This window comes from Siphateles boraxobius, unplaced genomic scaffold (genome assembly GCF_051911475.1).
Source record: "Siphateles boraxobius isolate OS27281-9 unplaced genomic scaffold, OSU_SipBor_1 25, whole genome shotgun sequence".
NCBI classification, from domain to species: Eukaryota; Metazoa; Chordata; class Actinopteri; order Cypriniformes; family Leuciscidae; genus Siphateles; species Siphateles boraxobius.
The window spans coordinates 31,048,662-31,076,603 of NW_027508866.1; the positions used below are offsets into that span (position 1 = coordinate 31,048,662).

Here is a 27,942-nt window from a genome sequence, read left to right on the forward strand (position 1 = left end):
CCGGGGCTGCGAATAAAGAACTATCTGGACGATTGGCTGATATTGGCACAGTCAGAGACAGAACTGCTATCTCACAGAACAGTGCTTCTCAGTCATCTGGAAAGCTTGGGTCTCACGGTCAACTGGACCAAGAGCTCATTACTGCCCAGCCAGTCAATTTCCTTTTTAGGAATAGCACTGGACTCGGTGACCATGACGGCTCGTTTATCGACACAGCGCGCGCGCCGTGTTCGCACCTAGCCGCATCTTTCCAGAAGGGCAGCTTTCTCCCTTTGAAAACATTTCAAAGGATGTTGGGCTGTATGGCATCAGCTGCAGCGGTGCTCCAGCTGGGCCTACTGCGCATGCGCCCGCTCCAATGCTGGTTGAATGCTCGCGTGTCCCGCCGAGCCTGGGTGTCTGGCGGCCAGAAAATCAGAGTGACTCAGGCCTGCATAGCAGCTCTGCAGCCCTGGTTAGTGGCCGACTGGTACCAGCAGGGAGTAATGATGGGAACCATCTCTTATCGTAAAGTCATCTCAACAGACGCGTCCAACTCGGGTTGGGGCGCGCTGTTCGAGGGCAGACCGGCCTTTGGCCAGTGGTCAGACCAGGACAAGGATTTTCACATAAACTGTCTGGAAATGATAGCGGTCGAGAACGCGCTGAAGTGCTTCCTCCCGTTCATACAGGACCAGCATGTTCTTGTCCGCTCGGACAACATGTCTGTGGTATCCTATGTAAACCGTCAGGGCGGTGTCAGATCCAGAAATCTCTGCAATCTGACGGAACGCCTCCTTATTTGGTCTCAGATGCACCTGCGCTCGCTGAGGGCGGCGCATGTGCCTGGCCATTTGAACGACAGCCCAGACAAACTGTCCAGGGACAATGTTCCCATAGGGGAATGGTCCCTGCACCCCCAAACAGTCCAGAAACTGTGGCGCCTATTCGGCAGAGCGGAAGTCGACCTATTTGCGTCAAAAGACAACGCTCAATGCCCGACGGTCTTTTCGAAGGACGAGGACGCGCTGGCCCAGGTTTGGCCCAGCCTCCCGCTATATGCTTTCCCTCCGGTCTCTCTGTTGCCACAGGTGATCAAGAGAATCAGGGAAACTGATAGCCCCGCGTTGGGAGAATCAGATTTGGTTCCCGGAACTAGCACGGCTGTCACATACAGCTCCGTGGCCGAATACGGTGAGGGCAGATCTCCTCTCTCAGGCTCGCGGCACGATCTGGCATCCCCATCCAGAGCGCTGGTCTCTGCATGCATGGTTGATCAACGGGTACTCGTTGCCCTGCCAGAAGGAGTGATGAACACGATCACGCAGTCTAGAGCCCCTTCCACGAGAAGGCTCTACGCGCCTAAATGGTCGGTGTTCTCTGGATGGTGCACCGACAGAGGTCTGGACCCGCGGACATGCGGGGTGGCGCATCTGCTCAACTTCCTACAAGAGCTGTTGGATAAGGGAAGGTCCCCATCCACACTCAATGTATACCTGGTGGCCGTGGCAGCGTTCGCAGAATCGACGCACGGCCAGTCATTGGGAAGACATGAGTTGGTCATCCGCTTCCTTAGAGGAGCTAGAAGGATGAATCCGCCGCGCCCCCCGTCGGTTCCCATGTGGGATCTTTCATTGGTCCTCGAGGCCCTGAAAGCTTTTCCATTTGAACCACTAGACTCCGTGGGGTTGAAATATCTATCACTGAAAACCGTCTTTCTGACTGCACTGTCGTCAGTAAAAACGTGTAGGGGACCTGCATGTGCTGTCTGTCAGCGCGTTGTGTCTTGAGTTCGGACCGAATGACTCTAAAGTGATCCTCAGACCTAGACATGGCTATGTCCCTAAAGTGATGGGCACTCCATTCAGAGCGCAAGTTATTTCGTTGTCAGCTCTCCCAGCATCTGACAGCGAAGGTGATGTGAATCTCCTCTGCCCTGTCAGAGCGCTGAGGTTTTACATTACGCGCTCCGCCTCATTCAGGCGTTCGGAACAGCTTTTTGTTTCGTTTGGTGGGCGCACCAAGGGTCTCGCCTCCTCGAAACAGAGCCTGTCCAGATGGATAGTAGACGCTATAGCGGCCGCTTACGCGTCAAAAGGTCTGCAATGCCCTCTGGGCATCAGGGCTCATTCCGCGGGAGGCGTGGCCTCTTCGTGGGCATGGTCCAGTGGAATTTCTATCCATGACACATGTGTAGCGCCGGGCTGGAGCTCCCCGTCTACCTTTGTCAGGTTTTATAACCTAGAAGTTCCTGCCTTGCAGGCTAAACTGTTGTCAGTCTGAAGGAGAGGTGTATTCTGCCCAGATCTCCTGCTCAGATCACTTTCACATGACTCAGCTCTCCTGGTTGAGCTGCACTAAGTAGGGTATGTGCCATGTGCCTATACAGACCGGCGCGCTGCTCTGTATTCCCTATGTGTGCTTATGTACAAGTGATGGCCCGCGTGGCTGGCCACCTTATTTTTTCCACTTATGGGGTTCCCCTGAAAGCTCGGGGTCTCATGTGGATGCTTGGCGCGCACGGCGTTGACAAAGTGTTCCCGTAGCGTAAGCTAAACTTACGCAAAACGAGAGAACCTCTCATAAGAGAACGATACTCGGTTACTAACGTAACCTCGGTTCTCTCTAGAGAGGGAACGAGTATTGCGTAACCGGCCGTGCTCGCGCCACAAGCGACTTCGCTTCAGTCGACGAAAACCAGGGAAGTCAGCCTACAGCCCCTAGTGTTATACGCTAAGCCACGCCCATTCTGGCGGGCTGTGACGCTATGAAGGCGCGGGCGCCCTTCATTGGGCGTGACGTCACGCCGGGCTCACTGGTAGGCTGCAGCAGTTGCCCGCAGGGCAGCCAATGAGCACGCGAGATGGCCTGCTCTAGGTCTGCTAGCTGCTGCACTGCGTTGACAAGGAATACAAAATTAAGGATAATTTTTTGGCTTCAGTATCTCGAGAAGATGAATCTTTTCCGTAGCGTAAGCTAAACTTACGCAATACTCGTTCCCTCTCTAGAGAGAACCGAGGTTACGTTAGGAACCGAGTATCGTTTCTGTTACATTAAGAGCGAATACACAGATCCAATGATACATTCTGTACACATGCATTTTCTTTCTCAACTGTTCATTTAAGACATAAATGACTATTTTCAGGGATACTCAGAGACGGGCATTTTTGACATAATTTGGTGTGAATCTGCTCATGCACGAGAAGATTTGAAACAGAGCACAATTTAGTATTTGCGTGCAGTCTGAAACTCGGCTTTCTGGATGTTTGAACTTGCCACACAGCGAGAGTAGTGAATTGAATTCCCGTTCATATCTTCTTGTGTTTGAATATATGAACTGGCAAGGAAGCTTACAATGCAGCACTGACCCCTTTGACTGTTCAGAGCGTCATTTATGTTTGTTCTCGTTCATGTTATCAGCATTATATTGTTAGAATTTATAAAAATGTTACCAGTCGGCAGCAAACTAGCGATCGTTACAGTTTCAGATACTTGCCAATGCCAATTTTTTTACTCACATCTTTCTATATGTGACATTTTACTGGACAATAAACATTGAAGAGGGACGCGAATCATTTCTAAGAATCAGAATCATATCAGAATGCTTATTTGACTGGTAAAAACTAGTCCAAACACATAAAAGCACGCATAACATCTTAGCAACCATCAAAATATTAAATACTACTCTACAAACAAAAATACTACTCTAATCTCCTTAGCAACATGCTAAACCACTCAGAACACCTTAGCAACCACACAGCAACACACTAACAAAAGAACACTAAAATAATAATAAGACAACATATAAATATTTAATTTAATAAAGTTAAAAATGTATTTAATTTGATTTTAATAAAGATTTCATTTTTAAAGAAAGAAAAACTAATAAATATGACAAAAGCACAGAACATTTCTAAAACTTGTATGTAAATACTAAAATAATGTCAGCAATGTCCTGGCAAACAACCAAAACACCCCAACATTTTTTTGAAAATGGTAAAAATCTAGGTTTTAATTGAAGCTTGTGAACAGGGTTGTAAAAACACATGTATTTATTATTATTATTATTATTATTATTTGAGTACTAATAATGATCAATGATTGCAGGATCATTGCTATAAGAAATTGATGTGATCTTTTCATTTTTGACTTTAGACCATGACACACAGAGCTACTTATAAAGCAGGAGACAAAACACGACTGGTTTTGAAACGCAAGTGCGCATGCAGGATGGAAAATTCCACTCTTGTGTTGCTCACATTCACAAGGACAATTGGCCACAAAACTAACCGAGAAACAATTAAAAGTGTTACGTGTCAGACAAGAAATTAGAAAGAAAAGGATTTGATTTCTTTTTGAATGCTAAATGTAGGCTACATGATAAAAGATGTTAATATTTGTATATATCCTAAAAACAGAAGTTAGGGGAAGACAAAGTTTTTCATTACAAATGAATGTTTCATTTGGTTTAAAAGGACTTTTCCAAGCTTGTGAAAACTCCTGTTTGATGCAACTCAGTGCACTTAAAACTGAAAATACTTCACCAAATCTACAAAAGGGAATAGGGAACTTATGTTAAAACAAAGGGAAACTTATCTTATATCTTTGGGTAAATTTGCACGACAATGATATAGGCTATTAACACTGTGAAAGTTTTTCGTGTACAGATGACAATGTTGTCAAAACCATGAAATTGACTAATAATGACAACAGGCCTGTAGTTGGCAATGCCACTTTGTAAAGAAACACTATAAGCCTATAGAGTGAACCCGTACAAATGCACGTTTTTTGTAGTTTACACAGAGATAAGGGAATTGTTTTCAAAAACATGATTTTTGAATCCTGTTTTTAAAAGTTTGCTTTTTCAGCCCCCCAAAAACGCTGTTTTCATGTGAATGTTTTCTTTTTAGTTGAAAATGGTGCTGTGTAAACAGTCTTGAGTGTAATTTCTGATAGCCTTGTGGTGTGTAGAGAAGTGGCTATGTAAAGGGTCATTTACACTACACTGTTTTCATAAACGTCTTTTGATCAGAGAGCTTGATTTATGCAATATGTGATGTGATGTGATGCCAACTCCCGGTTGATGTCATACCTGGTCCACTATTACCCCCCACCAAACCCCGCGCACGCTTTAGGGGATCTGTTAAAAGTCAATGGGCTCAGGGGAGACAAGCCTCCCGCTGTAACTTTACCCGCGGGTGTCGCTGTTGGACTGTTATAAAAACGAGTGACTTTTACACATTTTAATGTCACTTTTTGTGTTTTATTTTTGTAACCGATTATTTTCTCATCCAGTTTTTTTGAGGAGACACTGTCTCCCCTGCCTCCTCAGAGAAAAACGCCCCTGACACACACACACGTTTGTTTGTTTGTGTGTGTGTCTGTTTGAGGATAAGAGCCATTGTCTATCAAAAATCCATTAATGGACTTTTACACAAAGTTAATAGGCCTTAGGAAAACGTTGTCTGTATGCGAAAAATGCAAAGGAAAAACTTTTGTTCTTACATCGTTGTCGTGTAAACCTTACCTCAGAATTACAGACACATTGAGATCAGTGTGATCAGATCACAGAAACTGATCACATTGATCAGTGAAGGTAATATATGAACTCAATCTGTAGGCGGTTCAATCCCAGAATTCCCTTCAAAAACAGTGGAATCAGCCAACAGTCTTTAGGTGGAACTGACCAATGGCAGCACACTGGCTGTTATTTCAATAAATTGGTGCTGCTTAATGGCTCAGTGTCATTTCTGAACAAAACTCCCTATGTCCTGTGATTCATCAATGAAAGAGAAATGTACATCCCTTCAGACACTGAATGCATTTATCACACCCTACCAAGTATGAATTAAATAAAAAGAGCTGCTGGTTCTTTCACCTCAGGTGAAGCATAGTTTTCTCAAGGTCTATTCAATGTGTGAAAATGTAGCTACAAGCCAATACATTTATTCTCATTCCCTATAAAAAGATCCATAGATAAAATTTATAGTCATGGTCTTGATGTTGATCATCAAACACAAAACAAAAAAACGTATGTGCATTATATATACATACACACACACACACACGTGTACACAGAAATATATTTTCCTTTGTTCACCAAAAAATCCAATAGGTTCTGAATTTTTGATAGATGTGAAGCTTTTGATCAAAAGACTGCAGCAATAAACAGGCAAAGTGAAGTGATATCAAATTTTTTTTTATATAGACTCACCAAAAGGATTATTAGGAACACCATACTAATACTGTGTTTGACCCCCTTTCGCCTTCAGAACTGCCTTAATTCTACGTGGCATTGATTCAACAAGGTAGCCTGGTTAAAACCAGACCCCTTCTCAGTCATAACTGTGTTAGGGTCTGGGGAAGGTTCATTCACAGCTAATTTCCAAAGGGGCATCACCAACGGACGTCGCTCAAATGCCTCTGTAAGCAATTGCATAGACCTTAAAACCAATCAGATCGTTCGTCATCTTGTAAAGCCCGTCTCAACGTTTGTGATTGGTGCCTCGATTTGGAAAGATTGGAAATGAGCTTGAATGGGCTGTTTGCCAGACTAACTTGCAGAGCAAATCTAAATTTGCCGGAAGTTCGTCTGGGTTTTCCCAGGCTATCAACAAGGTGCTGAAAGCATTCTTTAGAAATGTTGGCCCGTATTGATAGGATAGCATCTTGCAGTTGATGGAGATTTGTGGGATGCACATCGAGGGCACGAAGCTCCCGTTCCACCACATCCCAAAGATGCTCTATTGGGTTGAGATCTGGTGACTGTTGGGGCCATTTTAGTACAGTGAACTCATTGTCATGTTCAAGAAACCAATTTGAAATGATTCGAGCTTTGTGACATGGTGCATTATCCTGCTGGAAGTAGCCATCAGAGGATGGGTACATGGTGGCCATAAAGGGATGGAAATTTTTAGAAACAATGCTCAGGTAGGCCGTGGCATTTAAACAATACCCAATTGGCACTAAGGGGCCTAAAGTGTGCCAAGAAAACATCCCCCACACCATTACACCAGCACCACCAGCCTGCACAGTGGTAACAAGGCATGATGGATCCATGTTCTCCTTCTGTTTACGCCAAATTCTGACTCTACCATCTGAATGTCTCAACAGAAATCGAGACTCATCAGACCAGGCAACATTTTTCCAGTCTTTGACTGTCCAATTTTGGTGAGCTCTTGCAAATTGTAGCCTTTTTCCTATCTGTAGTGGAGATGAGTGGTACCCGGTGGGGTCTTCTGCTGTTGTAGCCCATCCGCCTCAAGGTTGTGTGTGTTGTGGCTTCACAAATGCTTTGCTGCATACCTCAGTTGTAACGAGTGGTTATTTCATTCAAAGTTGCTCTTCTATCAGCTTGAATCAGTCGGCCCATTCTCCTCTGACCTCTAGCATCAAGAAGGCATTTTCGCCCACAGGACTGCCGCATACTGAATGTTTTTCCCTTTTCACACCATTCTTTGTAAACCCTAGAAATGGTTGTGCGTGAAAATCCCAGTAACTGAGCAGATTGTGAAATACTCAGACCGGCCCGTCTGGCACCAACAACCATGCCACGCTCAAAATTGCTTAAATCACCTTTCTTTCCCATTCTGACATTCAGTTTGGAGTTCAGGAGATTGTCTTGACCAGGACCACACCCCTAAATGCATTGAAGCAACTGCCATGTGATTGGTTGATTAGATAATTGCATTAATGAGAAATTGAACAGGTGTTCCTAATAATCCTTTAGGTGAGTGTATAAACTGTACATAAAGAAAATAACTTCTGATTGACGCTTCAACCTTCAAGTCCTGCAGGTGTTCAAAGGATGATTAATATTAATTTATGAAGAAAGAGTAAAAGACGAGACATTTTAACAAAGTCTTTATCATGTAAGGAATATACAGTGAATATACAGCAGATTGTTGTATAGCAAAACTAGTATATCCATGACTACAGATTGTAAAAGTGCTTCAATGTTTTCACACCAGATGGTGTGGATGTGACCGTCAGTTACTTTCAGTCCATTCTAGCCCTGCTTAGATTCATCTACAGTACCTTAGGTTCAAGAAAAGCACAATATCAGCAAAGAAACATTATTCTCCTGCCATTTTGACCTACATAAGGCCTCAAAACAATTCTGTCACAAGGTTTTGGATATTCTGCCTGCTTTGACACTAAAAAGGAAGCAAGTACTACAAACCTAAAATCTAACTACAAGTCTAAAACCTTTGAATAGTCTCATCAGCTGCTCCCCTATACAAAAATACCAGTAAACAGAGAGCAAAGGTGCAGTCACATTTAACATTGCACTGCAAAATTTCGCAGGTGAATTCCATTCAATTCAATAGGAATGCGTGCGATTGGGAGTTTTGCGTTTGCTTTTGTTCAAGTTGGTCACGGAAATTTGCAGCGCGAACCACCAGGAAGTTTCTTGGTTTAAAAGTAACATTCAAGCAGTTTCATACATGCTAGGTAACACTTTATTTTAAGGTGACAGTCACACGGTACTGCATGTACTTTCTATAGGGTAACACTTTATTTAACAGTGTAATTATTACACGTTACATGTAGTTACTGAAGTAATAACTATAAATTATGCATAATTACATGCAACTAACCCCCAACCAAACCTCAATCCTAACCGTATAGTAAGTACATGTAGTTAATTATTATTACACAGTACTTGTGTAATGCTTAACACTGAAACACAGACACCTTAAAATTAAGTGTAATCTTCTATAGTAATAACAGTAAATTATGCATAATTACAAGTTACTAACCCTGAACCAAACCATAACTCTATAGTAAGTATATGTAGTTAATTGATATTACTCAGTACTTAATTAAGTGACTACATTGTAACTACGTCACCTTAAAGTGTAACCCATCGCTTTACTATTGACAATGGAAAAGTAACTTTTTTGCCTGCAAAAGTTTGCCTACATTTCGCTAATGTGGCCACACCTTAAACTTCCTTCATTTTCACATTTTACGTCCTTTTAATACTGGACTCAATGAAGAAGTAAGAAATAATTTACTACATATGTTTGAAAAAGCTTGTGTAAACCATTACAAAGAGCATCAAAAAAGAAATGGATGAATACATGTGGGTAATAGACCTCTATATCATAATCAAAAGATGAAATTGCTCTCTACATGTCTGTTGGCGCGATGCACGGATGTAGAACATCAGAGTGAAGCAGAACATCGGAGTGAAGCGGAGCTAAAGTGCTGTGGAAACACCAGATGAGAAGAAGGGGCGCTCGCAACATTAAGGCTTTCCCAATGGGCCCCGAGGTTGGAACGGGGCCGCCAGAAAGGGGTCCATCACCGCTCGAACACCTACCGTCCAGGAGTGAAGGGGTCCGACGGGGACGGAGCTCACGGCTGCCTGCTGGCCCACGCTGGAGACCACACGATGGGCGGCAATGGGCTGCTGGGGCATCGGAGCCTCGGCGCAATAGGGAAACCGGATTTGACTGTGCACAGGTGGATGGGGCAAGATGGGCTCGTTGCCATTCGAGCATCTCGTAAAATGTTGTGGATCATTCTTCCTGCAGAAGGGCGCCTGGAGGAAGATGTCAGGCTGTGTATGGGCTCGTTGAATTTGGGGAAAGGGAGCACTGGTGAAGATATCCCTACCGTCTCTCCCACATCCAGGAAATGGGGCACTTGAGAAAACGTCTGGAGAGGATAATGGTGAGAGTTTGAGAGCGGTTGTGTTGAGGAGTTTGGAGTCCAGCAGAAGAAGCTTTGAGCCACTGCACGTGTGCAGAACCTCTTCCTCTTCTGAAGGAACCTCTGAGCTCTGGATGTTACTGGCTCCCGATGCCAATGCGTAGCCGTTCACATTAGGAAGATCCTCTGCAAAAGACAATAAGAGCACAACAAATTAAAGAGAATGCATGCTTTTTCATACAATAAAATGTGAAATTTAAAAGTAAAAAGTGAAATTTACACAAAAAACAAAAAAAAGCAGAAGCCTCACTTTACAAAAATATGAATAAGCAACATTTTACTCACTTCTTTAATAGAACCTTTAAAGTCAATGTGATTTTAATGGAAAGAAAAACTTTAAAATCTCCTGAATGGAAAAATAAATACAGCCATCCTGGCAAGTTTGGCTGTACTTGCTTGTGAATTTTTTTTTTTTTTTTGCAAGAGAATGACGGTTGGTTTGATGAATAAAATGAATAAAAACAACCGCATACATAAGATACATATTTTAAATTTAAAAGATTATACTTAAATTTACAGTTAAAAAAAAATACATTTAATTAACTAAAACAAAGTTAATATATAAAGTAACTATTCTTTTTAACTTAATATACTGACAATCATCTTAAATACACATGTGGTAAGGTTTGTTCATAGTTTCCATGACAGCATTTTTTCATTACTACTGGAGTTGCCAGTTTGCTATGGTTTAAGTTATTATTAAACACCAACCACAAACTATGGAAAAGTAGCAGCCTTTCCGGTGCACTGTGTCCGAATTCACTCACCCGGTTTCATTCACTGCCTCAAGTGAACTATATTATTGGACTAATGAAGGGAAGAGTCAATGGGTCTCATTCATTAAACATTCGTAAATATATGAGTAAATATGTGAGTGATTTGCGCGTAAAGAGACCTTCCCGAAAACTCTTCTCCTGATTCAAAAATACTTCGTAAACATCAAATGTGACAGTGAAATGTGTGTGTTAATGAATTCCAATCAGTCGTAAATGGGATGCGCGTGCACGTTCATTCTCAATTTAATTAATAAATCCCGCCCATTAAATCCGACTGACAACTATATATGGGCATCATATTATGACATGAATGCGAATGAAAAAAAAAATTCTCAGATAAAGAAATTGAAGTTTTATTATCAGAAGTTCATTCAAAACGCCACATTTTATTTTCAAGCGTACATAGTGGCGTATCGGGTCCTAAAAAAAAAAGGAAGCTTGGCAGCATATTACAGATGCAGTCAATGGAGTTTCATCTGTTAATCGAACATTCCCAGAAGTGAGAAGAAAATGGTTCGACATTAAGCTTGAGAGCAAAAAACGAATTAGTTCACTTCGGAAAAATCGAATTCAAACTGGAGAAGGACCACCATCGCAGATGCTATTACTGGCTCTCATAATAAGAAAAACCGTATGTAATTACTATATATAATATTTTTTCAAAATGCTGTGTAAATATGTACCCGATTAAGGTGAATTAAAATGCAGCCTTGTTAATGAGCAAAACGTTCGGGTGTTAAGCGCACTATTTACGCGTGGCTGGGAGCAGGTGTAGATTTCTTTCGTACCAACTAACATTTGGAAAATACGAACATTTTAATGAATCCGAAAATTTACGCCAGAACCACTTTACACACGATTTACACAAAAATTTGTTCTGCTCGTGTTTCATGAATGAGACCCATTGAGCGTAAAGAGGGTGATTTCGGACACAGCCACAGTCTCGCTAGGCAGACTAGAAAGTTTCAGGCTGGTGTGTTGAGGCAAGCTGGAGCTAAACTCTGCAGGACAGTGGCCCTACAGGACTGAGTTTGGACACCACTGATATAAAGGAAATTAAAGCGATAGTTCACTCAAAAATGAAAATTCATTCATTAAGTCTTTATTTACTCTCCCTCATGTTGTTCAAAACCTGTGTAAGTTTCTTTCTTCTGCTGAACACAAAAGAAGATATTTTGAAGAATGTTGGAAAACAGACAGTTGACGGTAGCCATTTACTTCCATTATAGGAAAATAAATATTATGAAAGTCAATGCCTACCCGACAACTGTCTGGTTACCAACATTCTTCAAAATATCTTTTGTGTTCAGCAGAATAAAGAAACTCATATAGGTTTGGAACAACATGAGGGTGAGTAAATGACAACATTTTTGGGTGAACTATTCCTTTAAGATTTACCAATTAACAGGTTTTTAATGTAGCATTTTTGCAGTCTTTTACGGTTGAATTTGCAATCGTTTTTTTTTTTTTTTTTTACGAAAACCTTCATCACCAGTCCAACCAGACCATTCAAAGAAACATCATCTATAGAGGTTCAAACAATGTGAACATTTACATGATGACCACATTTATCAACTTTTTGAACTTGTTACCCATTTCGCATGCAAAGAGGTCAGCAAATCACAAAACAGTTAATTTGTATAAAGCAGCAAGAGAAACGGCTTGTGAATTCTTCAAATGTGTAGATAATCAAGCCTTTGAGGAAGGCTGTTTTTGTGTTATTGAATGCCAGCAGGAAATGCACAGCACCAAACTAGGCTACTCTTGCTTCAAAGCCCTGATTTATTTATGAACTTGATGCTTTAAGAGGACAATTAAAGTCTCAAGTGATTTTAATGGAATGAAACTCCATAAAATCTCCTGAAAAGGCAAAATACCTACGGGCATCCTGGCAAGTTTGGCTACATCGACTTGTAAAACACAACGCCTTAGTCATATAGTGCCATGTTTTTGTGTGAATGTGCAATTCTCTTATACAAGTGAATGCTCAAATGACAGAGGAAGAAAGAGTGAGAAAGAATACAACATTGATAAAGAAAACTTACCTGGAGAAGACGCGGCTATATCAGCCAGAAGTTTTAACGTGATAAGAAAGTGAGAGCTGTTTTACACCCAAGTAATCCTTCAATATATTATTAAATTTATGATGCCCACAACATGACTGCAGTCTTACAAGAACAAATAGAGGCCTGAGTATCACCAATTTGAATCACAAAAACAACCTGATAAATATGTTGGCTTTTCTAAAATATTAAAAAAGGTGGATATTTATAACAATTCAAGTGCATCTGTATAGCGCATTTCACAATAAATATTCACAGAATATAGTTTTAATATTTCAATTATTTTTTCTTTTCCTACATCCCCCCTGTCCATTTTTCTATTTGTTGATCAACAAAAGTTTAATTACTAAAATATAGTTTAAATAATTAAATTACACATCAATATTTTGAAAATATAATCCAATATATAAATATAAAATATATAATTATTTCTCTTACTACAACAGCATTTCATATTTATATATTGCATTATTATTATTATTCAACAGTGGTTCACATTTCTGTGCACGATTAGCTTGACAACAAAATGTACAGTTTCAACAGACAAAATAAAAATGAACACCAGCACAATTTACATTCACATTTACATGTTTATTTACCACCCCTTTCTTTGTTTATTGGTTTTGACAAAAATAGAAGGTGCACATGAACCCATTACTGTTCTAACACTGGGCTGAGGGTGTTTGCTACAGAGACCAATGAGGTTCCAACTCTGGGGATAAACATGGTCATAAATATTGTTTTTTCTCTGAACAAAAACAGCACATAAAAGGAATCTTTGATTTTTGCACAACAACACAAGTCAAACACCACCCGCGGGGCAAAGACCTCTACTGAGAACTACAAGATGAAGCATTAGGATTGCATAGGTTAACATGAGAGTCTGTGAACGGCTGTACAGAGGAGAGGCGAGGATATAGAAATCTCAGAAATCCACAGTCAACAACAAACATCAGTAACCCAGAGACCCAGCAGCATCTCTCTTCCATCATTGACGTGCAGTGCTTTTCAGTGGTTTTTCACCAATGCCTCCAACAAAATGCCTCATATAATATCCCGAGCTTGAACAAATTTTTTTTTTTTTTGGTTTCATTACTGCACTTTAGGGATGGGCGGAATGACTAATATCTGATATCTCATTATTATATTGTTAAATAATAAATATATTGTTATATATTTAAATTAAAAAAAGTTGTGTATGTGCATATATATACACACACACACACACACACACACACACATATATATATATATATATATATATATATATATATATATATACACACACATACTTTTGGTAATATTTGTTTTTAAACTGGTTAAATACAAAAGAAAAGGCACTACATTTGAATTTGATCTCATTAAGATAAGATTTGTAAAGCAAATCTTCACACACACACAAATTTGGGGTCAGTAAGGTTTTTCTTTTTTTGAAAACTTAAATTCACCAAAAATTCATTAAATTATAATGTTACATAATTTCTATTTCAAATAAATGCTGTTTAAGCAGCACAACAACATTGATAATAAAATACTTTTTTTCTTGACCAAAAAATTGCAATGAACAGGACTAAATTATAGTTTAAAATATATTCAAATAGAAAACGATTATTTTTAAATTGTAATGATATTTCACAATATTATGGTTTTAACTGTATTTTAACTGCAATAAATAAATGCAGCCTTAGTGAGCATGAGACTTCTTTCAAAAACATCAAAAAAAGGCAACACTTCACAATAAGGTCTCATTATATAACATTTGTTAATGCATTAGTTAACACAAACTACCAATGAGCCATACATTTTTACAACATGTATTAATCTTTCTTAAAATGTTAGCAAATAAAAATGTTCACAAAACATTAAAATGTACAACATTTGATTTTTATAACATATTATCAATATAAGTATTTGTAACATTTTGTATACGTATTGTTCATTGTTAGTTCATGGTAACTAATGCAGGTAATCAATGAAACCTTATTGTAATAAAGTGGTACAAAAAATCCACAGACATCACAGACATATATGTATGTATGTATATATATGTATGTATATATATATATATATATATATATATATATATATATATATATATATATATATATATATATATATATATATATACACACACACACACACACACACACATATATGCATGTATGTATGTGTGTATTTATGTAAGTAGCATCAGTATCTAGCATCAAATGTGATGAAAAAAAAAAACCTTAACAGTCTGTAATTAAAAAAGACAAAAAGATTCAAAACAGCTAAATTAAACCAGACACATTTCTGATAAGATAAGCCAAATTTGGAGAAAAGCAGTTAATACTGTATATTATAGCCGTGCAGATATATCTAAAGTGATATAAACCGCATAGCAAAAAATCTATCAGACCGCCCAGCCCTACTGCAGTCGCTCTTATGCATCTTGTGAAATGACAACCACTGTCTCAAACTCATTTCAATGTAATTTACAGATTCCGCAATGTCAAAAATCTGATATTGTTTTTATGATTACAGAACGTTCAATTCTACAGCATTTCTCACTGATCGGGATTCTGCTCTTCGTACGGCCTGCTCTCAATCAGGTACTTCAATGTCTAAAGACTCAGTGAATGAGGAGAACCTGTGCTTGAAACCGAGGTGCCTGCTGCGGGTCCTTAAACCATGTCAAAGACAAAACCACCTGACCACTTTCAACAACTAAGACTAGCTATTTATTTACCTCACGTCCACACATACACACATATGTACAGTACTGATATGAAGATTGGCCACAGACATGTCTTAACTTCATATTAATAATAGCTGCCATGCTTTGATATGCGTCTGATTCACAAGAACTGTGCAAGAAAGCATGGCAGGAGGAAATGGTATACGTACAGCGTTGAGGATTTTCCTCGAGACTACAACCTGTTTTTGTTGTTCAATGTCTTGAGAATAAAAGGCAATGAAAACCGAAATCAAATCCAGCCGATTTGCTTGCAAATGGCGTCAAACCGTGTAACGATGCTTCGAGATTGTCCTCTTTCCTTAACTGACTTTGTTCAGCGATGGCCATTGAAGATGAAAACCGACAAAATTACATTCGCAAACACGTCTCACACAGAACAAAGAGATAAAGTTTCCTCTTAAATAGGTTTCATATAGACATATCTGCATTTATATATGGATACTCGATTCATACATTCATTCTCTAACACTCTATTCATATTCACATATAATCTTAACCTTATATGAAATATTTCTTTTAAATTATTCTCCATGTATATTATGGGGTGAGACAGGGATCTCTGAAGGAATGGCTGGACATTTGGACCAGGTGCTTTATACACAGGAAGAACAAATCACTTTCGAGGGCGGGAGAGTCGAATACTGCAGATATACATCAATTTACATAGCTTTGAGCCAACGTACAACATCAATAGAGCTATTTACAAAGAAATAACAGAGAAATGATGGTCTGGAGGTCATGAGATGGTGAAAATGGGTACCACTGATGGCAATGAGGAGTTTCTGGTCAGCTTTACACGAAGTGTTGAGATCTGTTCGTACCCTGCGCTCAGTCTGGATGAAGATAAATTCTTACAAGCTGTGTTTGCCTACCTGCAGATCTGTAAATATCCAGCAAAAATATTCCTGTCTGTAAACATTTGGTTCCCTTGTACTAAAACCCACGTGTGTTTAATCTGGAGACAAGCTTCCTGAGTGCCATTGAATACACAGATAAAGACTGAAGAGAAGAAGGATTGAGCAAACATCTGATGTTTGAAGCTTGCACTCTTGAATGCGAGGCAGATGAAATGCGCATCCAAAGGAAACACAGATATGGATGCCACAGGAATTGGATTTCGGATTTTGAGCCTGTAGAAAAAGGTCGCACTAAACTCGAATGGAAAAAGTTGAACAAACTCATCAGGGAGAGAAATGGCATGGTGCAGGGTAGGAATGTTGAGTGCGTCAAATCAAATGAGCGATGATGCTGATGACGACAAGAACTGAAGGAATAAAGTGACAGGGAAAGAACATAAAACGTAAGATGTGACGAGCAGGAAGAATGGAAAGATGAAGAACTGATTAAAGAAGGAAATGGACCATGATAGAGGGTGGAGGATAGGACAAATGATAGCAGGAGGGATTCATGGTTAAAGGCAGAAGACTACAGCGGTTGACGTCATCTTCAGCACAGCAGGAATTATCTGTAGGGTCTAGAGGTCGATGAGCTGGTCCACCAACAGCAAGGAACGGGCCAGGGTGGGCAGGCTGGACTCAGAACTGCCACTGTTACTGCGAGAGTGACCCCCTAAAAGAGGCCAGATGGACAGGAAGGTTAGGGGAGGAGGAAAGGGAGGACAGTCAAATCGAGACAAAGAGAGACCGAGGAAGGGGACAGCAGAAGAGAGAGGGAGAGAAAGACACAAAAGTAAGTAGATGTTCACGAAAAGTCAAGAGAGAATGTTACGAGAGATCATGCGTAGGGTTGGGAATCGAGCACTTGAGAACTGATTTCTTTTAAAAAAAACTATAAACTAATTATAGATATTTCACTCAATTAAAGATCCCAAAAACACATGAAACATAAGGTTAATTTAGGTTAATTTTTAGTAGTACCTCACAGTGTTTTCTGCACCACTACTGAATCTACAAGTCAAGGTAAAAAAATGTAAGCTTGTCTCAGGGTTGTTATTGTTAACTAAAGCGATTCAATCGTTTTTGGTAATTGAAATAGAAGAAATAAGTATTAGATACAAATATCTTAAATAAAAATTAGGCACATTGCCTTGGCTGGCAACTATCTGAAAAAAAATAAGTTTAAGTACTAAAATTGAAAAAGAAAATGAAAGCAACATGGAAATATTTAATAGGAATGAAAGACTGAATTAGAATGAAAACTGGGGGGAAAAACTATTCAACAAATACTACGATAATATATAAATGATACTAAAAAACTGGCTTGTCTGCATTGATACTGATAAAAACAAAGAACACAAAAATCCATATTCCTTTTTCAAAGGCCTCACTTGTTATGCACCATAACAAAAATAAATAAATAAATAAATATATTTGTTATTGTGTATAGATTTTTTTTCATCCAATGTAATCTGATTTGGGGAAGAATGACTCTTGTGTCAACAATAAATCATGAGTATGATGAAACCGATGACTGAAACTTTGTATTTCTGGCCTTCATAAGATGAATTGCTTGTTGTATTCCTCACCTCTATGTTGCTTTGGATAAAAGCGTCTGCTAAATGAATAAATGTATATGCAAGTAATTTTTTTGTCATGTCATGTGAACTAGTTACACAATTATGCGTACATGAGGCTTAAATTTGTGAAATTATGGATTGATGTTTCAAATTACAACGTACAGTTGAATATATTTGTCTTATAAGATATTAAAATGAATCGAAAAGAATTTCTATCAATTCCCATCTCAAGCCATATGAGTGCAAAATGGCTCATTTGCCTTGAACAAAACATCTCAATTCGGAATTTCAGCAACTGCCAAAAAAAAAAAAACTTTTGCAAAATATACAGTTCACACACATATGTACTAGCTGCTTGCTTTCATTACGATGAGAGTGAGAAGGGTCATTCCGTGTCAAATCAAACAAATTTCGGAAACTTCCCTGGTTTTCTGTACAAAGACAAACATAATAGTGATGAATGCCAAAATAGTAAATGTAACAGATGTATATTTAAGTAATCCACTATTTTGTATAGGGGGGGGGGGGTCAAAATGACAATTTTTACCTCAGATTTGGAGCCAATTTACGGGGGTGTAAAATGACTTTAGAAAGATGACAGCATCATTATTTTCTTTTTACAAAGATTGGTAGGTGTATTAGAACAATATGTTGACTTTAGCAATCTTTAAATCATTAAATGCCAACGGTGATTCAAAAATGCCAAAAAGCACTTGTGTTATTTTGCCTCAAGGATATTAAGATATCTTTAATACTTCTTGAGTTACAGGCATACAAACTTGAGGCAAAAAAAGATTGCTATAGTCAGCAGATTTTACTAATAGACTTACAAATCTGTTTAAAAAAGAAACGCTGCTGCCATCTTTCTAAAGTCATTTTAAACCCCTCTTAATTTAGCTCCAAATCGAAGGTGAAAATTTTCATTTTGACCCACTCAACAAAAAAGTGGATTACTCAGTAAATATACATCTGTGACATTTAATATGTTGGCTTTCATCACAATTTATGTTTGTATTTCTACAGAAAAAAATATTAACAAAATCAAAAATGTGGTTTTTTGGTTGAGTTGATGGAATGACCAAGAAGCAAATTGCTCACTCATTCTCAGAAAGAGGATTTGGTTCCTCAAAGCTTTTACCTTGGGAGTTCTTGGAGACCAATACTGGTATGGGGTCAAATTCATCTTCATTGGCTGTCTCAGCGCCCAGAGGCTCAAAGCCTGAGATCAAACAGGAGTCTGCAGCTAAGAGGTGATGTAGGTTGGCAGTTTATGGGTAAAATATTTAAGAGGGCGGGTGGTAGGGAGAAAAACAGATGGGTGAGAAAAATACTGTTAGCATGATGTAAACCCTGAAACTTTAACATTAATCTTTGTGGCTGACACTTTACAAAAGCTAAATGAATGTCAAGAAAGTCCATATGGAATTTTTTTTTTTAAATGAAAGTAAAATGTTCAGTGTTGTCCCCAAGTCATATGCTGCACCAAGGCACATAAGCTATAAATGCCAGAAAAACAAAAAATTATTGGTTGCACCTTGTATATTCTGGGAGATGCCTCCTGAGACAGCTGCAAAGTCATCCAGGCAGGAGGCGGAGCCAGAGGGGAGTGAACAGCCAAGCAGGGAGTCCTCACCAATCAAAGGGTCTGTAGTGCAGTGGAGAGAAACACCAGGGAAACACACAAAAACATTAAATCACAAAGATGCTACCTACATAAAAAATCAGGGGGTGATATGTTATTTTATATTTTTGGAGGTTATTTTATGTTTGTGGAAGGATTTTGTGCTAAAAAGTCAATATAGTTTATCTTCATAACCATTTCCTATTATTTTTCTGACCCTCAGAATTTAATGAAATAATCATTTTGATGAATTTTCAGATATGCTGATTCAAACAAAGTTTTGCTTCCCCATATAAACACCAAACAGGTGTTGGTGGAAATGTAATAAATACATGTGTACAACATCTGTCAGCAAGATATGGCAACTTAGTTTTTGCAGCTTAAAGTTTCAATATATAAAAATTTGTAGTCCAAAAAAAGATCCATTGTTTATTGTCAATAGAATAGCGATGTATGAAGCACAACTCACACAGAAGTCACTTTCAAACCAAGCAGTATTCTGTTCTGCGTGGCCAACTTGAACCTGTTGCCAAATCTGAATGGGGTTTTACACAAAATTCCTAAGCACAATTTCTTTTTAAATAGCTGAATTTTGCCTTCAATATGACAGCACCATTATAGTTTTTTCAAAGTACATTGAAGTAATTTATAACTAAAGTTGAAGGAAATTTCTTACTAAAGTTGAAGGAAATTTCTTAATGATGTGACCCCTTTTAGCACATCTGAAATTAACTGTTTTAGGTACAACATTCTGCATCCTTAATAATGTGGAAAGGGATTAGGGTAGCAGGGTTTTTAATGTGTGATCAGTCATAGCCTCTGTCATTGGCACTCTCTCCGCACAAAGAAAACACTGTCACCCCTGAATATCTGACAGGGTTTTCTGCCAATCTCCGATGCATATTTTTACCTGCCAGTGCTGAAAATACTGGTTCAGCCTCCACAGGATGCAGGTGAGCCTGAGGGGGCTCCAAGCCAGGAATCAGAGAGTCCAAACACACGTCTGTTTTGACTGGGAGTAAGAGAGAGAGAGGAAATTCAAAGAAAACAGATGATGCCACCAATGCTCCCTCTAAGCTGCGCGCGTGCGCGGCCGCGCACTTCTGATGCTGAGGCCGCGCACTTCTGAAGCCGCGGCCGCGCAGAAATGTGCGAATGATGCGAAATGTGTGGGGAAATCCATTTGATTGTAGTTTAAGTGAGAAATAATTTCAGTGCTCTGGTCAACCGCTATAGATTGAAAACTGGTGAATGCAGTTTACAGGTTTCATAGAAAGAGAATGATGTGAGCACGTGTGATTGGCAGTGAGTCTTGTGTGCGGACCAAATAGCTCAATACGAGAGGCAACGAGAAACGCAGACATGTGAAATAAAATCACATCATAATGTTTTAAAGAAGAGTGGTTTGATTAAAGTGGTAGAAATAACTGTTGATGGACACAGAACGGTAACAATTACACACCCACCCGCGTGCAAATTCAAAATAGGTTAGCATTACTTTAAATCTATGTTTTTGTGTGTGTGTGTGTGTGGGGGGGGGGGGGGGGGATTGGGGGTTCAGGCATGGTTAGATTACTATAAAAGAGTTCACATAATCACTTTTCTTGAAAATATTTAGCTTTTCGATCTATTTAAATGCTTCAGTTTGTTATATATTATAATAATATAATATGTTAACAAATTGAAGCATTTCAACTGATATATCATATCACTAAAAATACTTCAATACGTTTTTTTATATTATATTAGGCCTGTATTTTATTATATTATAAGCCTAAATAAAGAATATCACGGGCTCATTGCCATTGAAAACTTTGAAACCCCCTGCTAAAGAAAATATTGGAAATTCATAAGAAATAAACAATCATTTAACTTTGATGGTTTAATGCCTCCTGTACACAATTAATTGACTGTACAAAAACACTTTATGTTTTCCCAAACCATCTCAGTGTAAAAGCTTACTTTTCTTTCATACTATATTCTATTATTGTTAAGAATTGAACTGTCCTGCAGAAGATTTTGTAAATTATTTTTCATAGGATTTCTTGGTAAAGACTGTACAGTTAACAGCACTGTAAAAAAAATATCAGGTAACCTAAAATGTGCTTCATTTAGTGACTTCTTAATTAACTGCTTGTTTTTCAAAAATATGATTTAATACCAATAAGTTACATCAGGGGTCAAATAAAATAGAAATGCCACATTGAAGTTAAAAGTTACAACTGAATGTTGAAACCATTGTGTTTCTATGTATGCTGTACAGGTCAGGTATAAAGAATATTTTTGCTCAGGTGGTGCATATGTCCGCCCAATAGAAAAAAGTTTTGCTCAGCAAGAAAAAAAATTAGAGGGAACATTGGATGCCACAATCAAAAATTTTTAGAACATCATCAAACATATAACTGATATTCTTTTATATCACATTCAAACGATTTTGCTGCTGGACCTTGTGATGCCTTGATCACAGTGACTCACTGGACCTTGTCTATTCTCTCAACAATGGACATCATAAGAACATCCCTTCGCTACTTTGAGCCCTACATGATGAGCAGATTCTTCAAGGCATCTTGGAGAGGAGGGTTGTACAAGTCATATAAACTAACTACAGATGTACCTCAGAGTTCTTAGCCCCCTCATCTTTTTTTAAATACACAATATTTAGGGGATCCATCACTAAATGATAAATCACTCAGCTTTTTCTTCCAATGCAATTCCATAACACACAGCTATAACTGTCGATTCAGCCTTTTGTGTTGATTTCACAATGCCTATACAAATCCATTTTTGTCTCAAGTTAAATTGTATGTGGCAAGAGGAGAAAATTGCAAGCTATCACAAATACAGGGACTGGATGAATATAGAAAATATCCTTTGTCTCAGAGAATAGGAAAGTGATTAGTATAGCTTTTGTAAAAGGAGCAAGCACACAGAAAGACAGTCAGTGAGAGCTTACCACCTCTGGTGTCATCCATGGAGCTGCCAAAGGGGTCGGCCATTGACAGCAGATCAGGCAGCATGAGGGAGGTATCTGGAGACTTCAGGCCCTCTATCAGCTTCTCTGTAAGTCAGCCAGAGGAAACAGCGAGTGTTAGCCAGAATAAACACAGAAATGTAGCCAATGCATAACGAAGAGGAAAGGGAAAGGACAATGCAGGGTTTGAAAGCAAGACTGGGGATTAGAAAAAAGTAACTTGCACAGATGGAAATAAACCGCAGAAGAATTATTAATGGGTCTAAATTATACATGACACAATTCAGGATAAGTGCACAATGTAAAAGACACACCATTTTACCCACTCTTGTAAAAGACCCACTCATAGTCATAATCAAACTTTAGATCTAATATAATCACATGGAATCGATGTTGAGGGCGTTGCAGCAGAGCAATGACATCTGAGATCATTATCTATTCTCGTGTATATTCCATTTAGCCAAGGCTGCAAAACCAACCCCCTGTTACAAATATGGTAAAACTATCATTTCTACCACTAAAGATTGCTTTATAAATAATCTTCCTGATCGGTTTCAACTCCTCAGCATACCAGATAGCTTAGAAGAACGCGATGTTGCAACAGAAACTATTGACAGTCTCTTTTCCAGCACTTTAGACACGGTAGCTCCTATGTATTTAAAGAATTTTAAGGAAAATAGTCAGACGGCGTGGTATAACTAGCACACTCGCGCCCTCAACAGAGCAGCACGAAAAATGGAACACAGCTGGAAGAAAACAAAACTAGAGGTATTTCGCATTTCATGGAAGGACAGTGTTACTACGTACAGAAAGGCCTTAAAACTGCTATATGCGTTTACTTTTTGACTCTTAGAAGAAAACAAATACAACCTTAGGTATTTATTTGATACAGTGACTAAATTAACAAGAAATAAAGCTTCAACTTAAGATGTTTTCAAACAGCAGAGCAGTAATGACTTTATGAATTTCTTTACTTGCAAGATTGATACTGTTAGAGAGAAATTTATAACCATGCAAACGTCTACTACAGTATTGCATTCGACGTTGCGCTATAGCCCCCCTGAGGAACAATTACATTCATTCTTTGCTATAGGAGACGAATAATGGTCTTAACTTGTTCAATCATCAAAATCAACATGTTAGAGCCTATACCGACTAAGCTACTGAAAGAGATGCTTTCAGAAGTTATAGATCCTCTTCTTAATATTATTAGTTCATCATTGTCATTAGGCTGTTATTAAACTAGAGAACTAGTTAATGACACACCGATCTCGAATCTCCCTTTTCTGTCAAAAATACTAGAAAAGGAAGTATTCTCACAACTATGTTCCTTTTTAGAAAGAAATGGTATTTGCAAGGATTTCCAGTCAGAATTTAGACTGTATCATAGTACTGAGATGGATCTCATTCGAGTTCCAAAGGATTTGCTCTTATCATCTGATAGTGGTTGTATCGCTCCATTAGTGTTACTTGCATTTGATACTATTGACCACAACATTCTTTTGAATAGACTCAATTACATTGCATTAGTGGAATTGCATTGGGATGGTTCAAATCATTCTTAATATTACTCAATTAATCATTAACTCAATAGTAGGACTGTTGCTTTTCACCCTGTACGTTCCATCCGTATAGAATCATTAGATATCATTAGGAAGCATGGTGATAGTTTTCACTGTTACGCTGATGATACTCAGCTCTATTTTTCCTCGCACCCGACGACATATACCAATTTACTAAATTAACGGAAGGCATAGTTGATATATAAAAAAAAAAATCTAATAAAAATCGGATGACTAGTAATCTCCTACTACTTAATTCTGAAAAAATAGAGGTTTTAATTATTGAGCCAAAAATTTCTGAATATAATAACCTAGATGGCTGCTCTGTCAAGTCTGTGTCGTCAGTTAGGAACCTGGGCATGCTCTTTGATACAAATCTTTCATTTGAAAGCCACATTTCTAGCATCTTTTCCATCTTGAAAATATATCTAAATTTCAACATATGCTCTCAATGACAAATGCAGGAAAGTTAGTTCATGCATTCATGACATCAAGGCTAGATTATTGTAATGCTCTACTGGGTGGTTTCCAAAAACACTTAATAAACAAACTCCAGCTGGTTCAAAATGCAGCAGCTAGAGTTCTTACCAGAACCAGGAAGTATGACTGCTACGTGTCAGAACGTAAATACTTTATTTGTCTTGTTCAGAGCAAGAGTGTGTGTGTGTGTGTGTGTGTGTGTTTTCGCTCTCTCTCCCTGTCATTTCACGCTCATTTGAGTGTAACAGGTGCAGCTGATTTAGTGGGCGGGGCCTGATACGACTCAACGCAGGCACAAAAGCTGTGTGGAAGGCTTGTTCGTAGAGTTCCCCCTCCTGCTTCCTCGTGTGAAAAAGTGTGCGCGTGTACAAGCTTTACCTCAACAGTAATGTGTTAATGCCAGTTCGCTGAGTTGTGCTACTTATTCAGTGTTAGTCGCTTGTGAGCGCTCTGAATTATTAGCGGTATAAGCCAGTAACTATATTAGTTTAGTCTGCAACTTTTTCTAAAGACCGATTGAGAGGTCGGAGGCCCTTTTTCTTTTATGCCTTTTTTCTCTTGTTTAATGGTCAGCAGGGAGGTAAGAAATGTAACTTCACTTATTTCAATTCCAGGAAAGAAGACCTAAAACTAGTTAGCAGACCCCTTTTTGTTTGTTGTTTTGGCCGACTGAAAATCCTCTTAACCCAAGCATTCTTGTTTTCCTTCTCTTATGAGTCAAAGTAAACCTTACCTCTATGTAAAAATAAATCTTGTTTTTTTATGACTACCTCGTTGCCTTGTGGAGTCTTTTCGGGAGCAGGAGACGGAACTCCGGGCTTCACCTATTTTACAGGTGTCACTCTCTGTTTGTGTATGTGGCACGTAACAATGACCATATTAGCCCGGTTTTGTCAACACTGCATTAGCTCCCCGTTAGACAATGCATCCATTTTAATTTACTTCTTGCTAATTACTTAAAAAGCACTAAATGGTTTAGCTCCTCAGTACTTGAGCGAGCTCTTAACACATTATAATCCGTCTCGTCTATTGTAATCTCAAAATTCTGGCTAGTTGATAATGGCTAGAATATTAAAATCAACTGCAGGCGGTAGATCCTTTTCCTATTTAGCACCCAAACACTCTCTTCAGCCTGACATACACATAACACATTATCACATTTCAATAATTCACACCTGAGGATTGTTAGGCTGGATAAATTAGGTCAGAACACCCGATGTACTTGTTTCATCATAAGAATGATCAACATTAATATTAGTCTCTCTGTTTATCCAGAGATTACCGCAGTCAGCCGTATCCAGATCCAGATCAGATGTTGGACCTGAACCTAGACACGACGAAAACGCAGCCCTGAAGGTCAGCAGAGTTTCTGTCAACTAGACAATCCCCCGCGAAGGCCTCGTCGACACGACAGCCATCGGCACAGATCTTTAGCAAAGACCACAAGAACCAGAACTAGATAAGTCCTCTACACAGACCTATGACCAGCTTTGTCTCCATACTGGGCATGATGCCTCTGCTTGCATGTATATGTGCTCAAATGACTTTCTTTTGTTAAAATGACCATTTTGCCAAGCTATTAATGTAAGCGTATTTGGCTTGCCTTAAGTAAATGCAAAAAAGCAGGACAAGTTCGGTATTAAGATAAACCAAAAGAAACTACATCAGTTTTTCAGTTAACAGCATCCAATCAGTAAGTATCAAATAATCTTGCCATAAAGACTACAGCAATTATTTCAGTAATTTCCTTTTATATTTGATTGAAAAAATTCAAATTTCTACATGTTTACTTGAATACTTAATACTTTTTAATGATATCTGATAAAGCTCAAGCAGCTTTATATAATTATAATGCATTTCTTTGTTCTGCATTTATTCTATTGCTTAATTTCTTTGTTCTTAAATGTATTATTGAGAGTTTATTTAAAAAATGACAAGAAAAACCTAAAGACTGTGTGTCAGGATTCATTTGTTATTTATTTTTTAAATAAAAATATTGTTCAATTAGTACAATAATGTTTGCTTTGGTATCAAAAATGTTATTGTGCATTACAAAATTTCAACAGAATAGGTATTGTGACAACTGCATGTGTGTGCATGGACGTCTGCATTACCTGGCACAGCTAGAAAACCAGCTCCCGGTTCCAAGCCCAGAATGTCCGTAGGTCTTTCAGCTGTATGAGAGCAGAGAAAGAAGATGGACATTAGGTAGTCAAGAAGAGCTGGACATCAACGGAGTCATTAAATACTAAGCATCGGTGTGAATAGAAGCACACAGACACTGACAAGCAGCTCGGCGGGATGCTGAGGTAAGTGGTGGGATGCGATTCAAAGGGCACATTGTACTGGAGTGTTTCATCTTAATAGGAATCCTGCTGATTCTGGAGACCAGTTTGACTACCTTAAGATATACTGAGCATGTGCTGACATTAAGCGAAGGAGGCCAGGAATGGAATCGAAATAAAGAACATCAGATTAGGGCTGACGGTACACCTACCGGGAGGTGGAGGAGCAGGTTCTGCAGCCTCCAGGTCGGGAATAAGACTCTCAGTAGCAGGAATCAGTGGTTCAACAGGGTCTGCAAACAGCAAAAACACTTTGGCTACATCCACACTAAATCTGGCTCCATTTGAAAACACTTTTTTTTTAAAGAAACTCTTCCAAGTGGATAAATCTTAAAAAGGTATTTGAAACCATTGAAGCATGTTTAGTAATGCATATTGCACCGATAGATATCTCGGTTTACACTGGTTTGTGCCTGCTATGTGCTATTCACTTTCACAGTGTTGTTAAAGATAAATGTTACTTTATATAATTTTCATTACATTCTTGCAAAGATGACAGAAAGTGTACTATGCAAAACATAAGAGCAATTGCATTTCAGACCATAGAAAGGCGAGTGCAAACTGGATGCACCAGTAAATGGTGGGATCTTTTGCGGAAAAAATTATTGTGCCAAAACACCATAAGAAATGTATTACGTTTGGTCTCTCTGTATCATCTCAGTGAGTTTATCTTACGTTTTACGCATGCACAGTAACATGATTTTGGCATTTTCTGACATTTCAGTGTGTACAAAAAACTTTTGGAAACGCAAGTGTGGACGGAGAGCGTTTTTAAATGAATCTGGATTAATGTAGATGTAGCCTTTAAAACATTGATAACTGCATTCTGCAAAGTGTCTGAGTAAGCAAAGTTACCATCGGCTAGCTTGGTGAAGTCTTTGTTGAGCAGGTCCTCAGCCGTGAGTTTGGAGAAATTGTCATCTCCGAAGGGATTCCAGGTAGGCTGGACCAGGGGGCTTGTCAGGCTAGCGGCTGAAGCAGGAGCTTGGGGGACAGAAACGCTGCCTTGCTGGGCAGGCTGGTACACACTCTGCTGGGAGGACTGGGGAGAGTTGGAAGGGGTGGCACTGGCTGATCTAATTGTGCCCGAACAATGAAAGAAGAGTTCATATATTAGTTAAAGTAGGTCCAAACGTGACAGAACACTTCTTGATTAAGTAGCCAGTATAATGGCAGCGTCCCATTGCGAAGGGCCTACATTCTATATTTATA

General features: G+C 38.8%; 1 protein-coding gene across 9 annotated transcripts in view; it reads right to left on the reverse strand.

Annotated features, from left to right (window-relative positions):
- Positions 1-7,829: 7,829 nt before the first annotated feature.
- aak1b (AP2 associated kinase 1b) overlaps positions 7,830-27,942 on the reverse strand; it is a 38,857-nt gene continuing 18,744 nt past the window's right edge. For 2 of the 9 annotated variants that reach the window (XM_077243476.1, XM_077243470.1), the window contains 8 exons: positions 27,586-27,806; positions 26,883-26,963; positions 26,500-26,559; positions 22,329-22,430; positions 20,283-20,384; positions 19,286-19,396; positions 18,890-18,994; positions 7,830-9,825 (listed from right to left, as the gene is read on the reverse strand). In XM_077243476.1, coding sequence (XP_077099591.1) covers positions 9,233-9,825; positions 18,890-18,994; positions 19,286-19,396; positions 20,283-20,384; positions 22,329-22,430; positions 26,500-26,559; positions 26,883-26,963; positions 27,586-27,806 — 1,375 coding nt within the window. In that variant the 3' untranslated portion in view covers positions 7,830-9,232. Of the gene's footprint in view, positions 9,826-15,235; positions 16,845-18,889; positions 18,995-19,285; positions 19,397-20,282; positions 20,385-22,325; positions 22,431-26,499; positions 26,560-26,882; positions 26,964-27,585; positions 27,807-27,942 lie in introns of those variants that run through there. The other 7 variants (XM_077243475.1, XM_077243469.1, XM_077243477.1 and 4 more) reach the window with 6 other exon arrangements.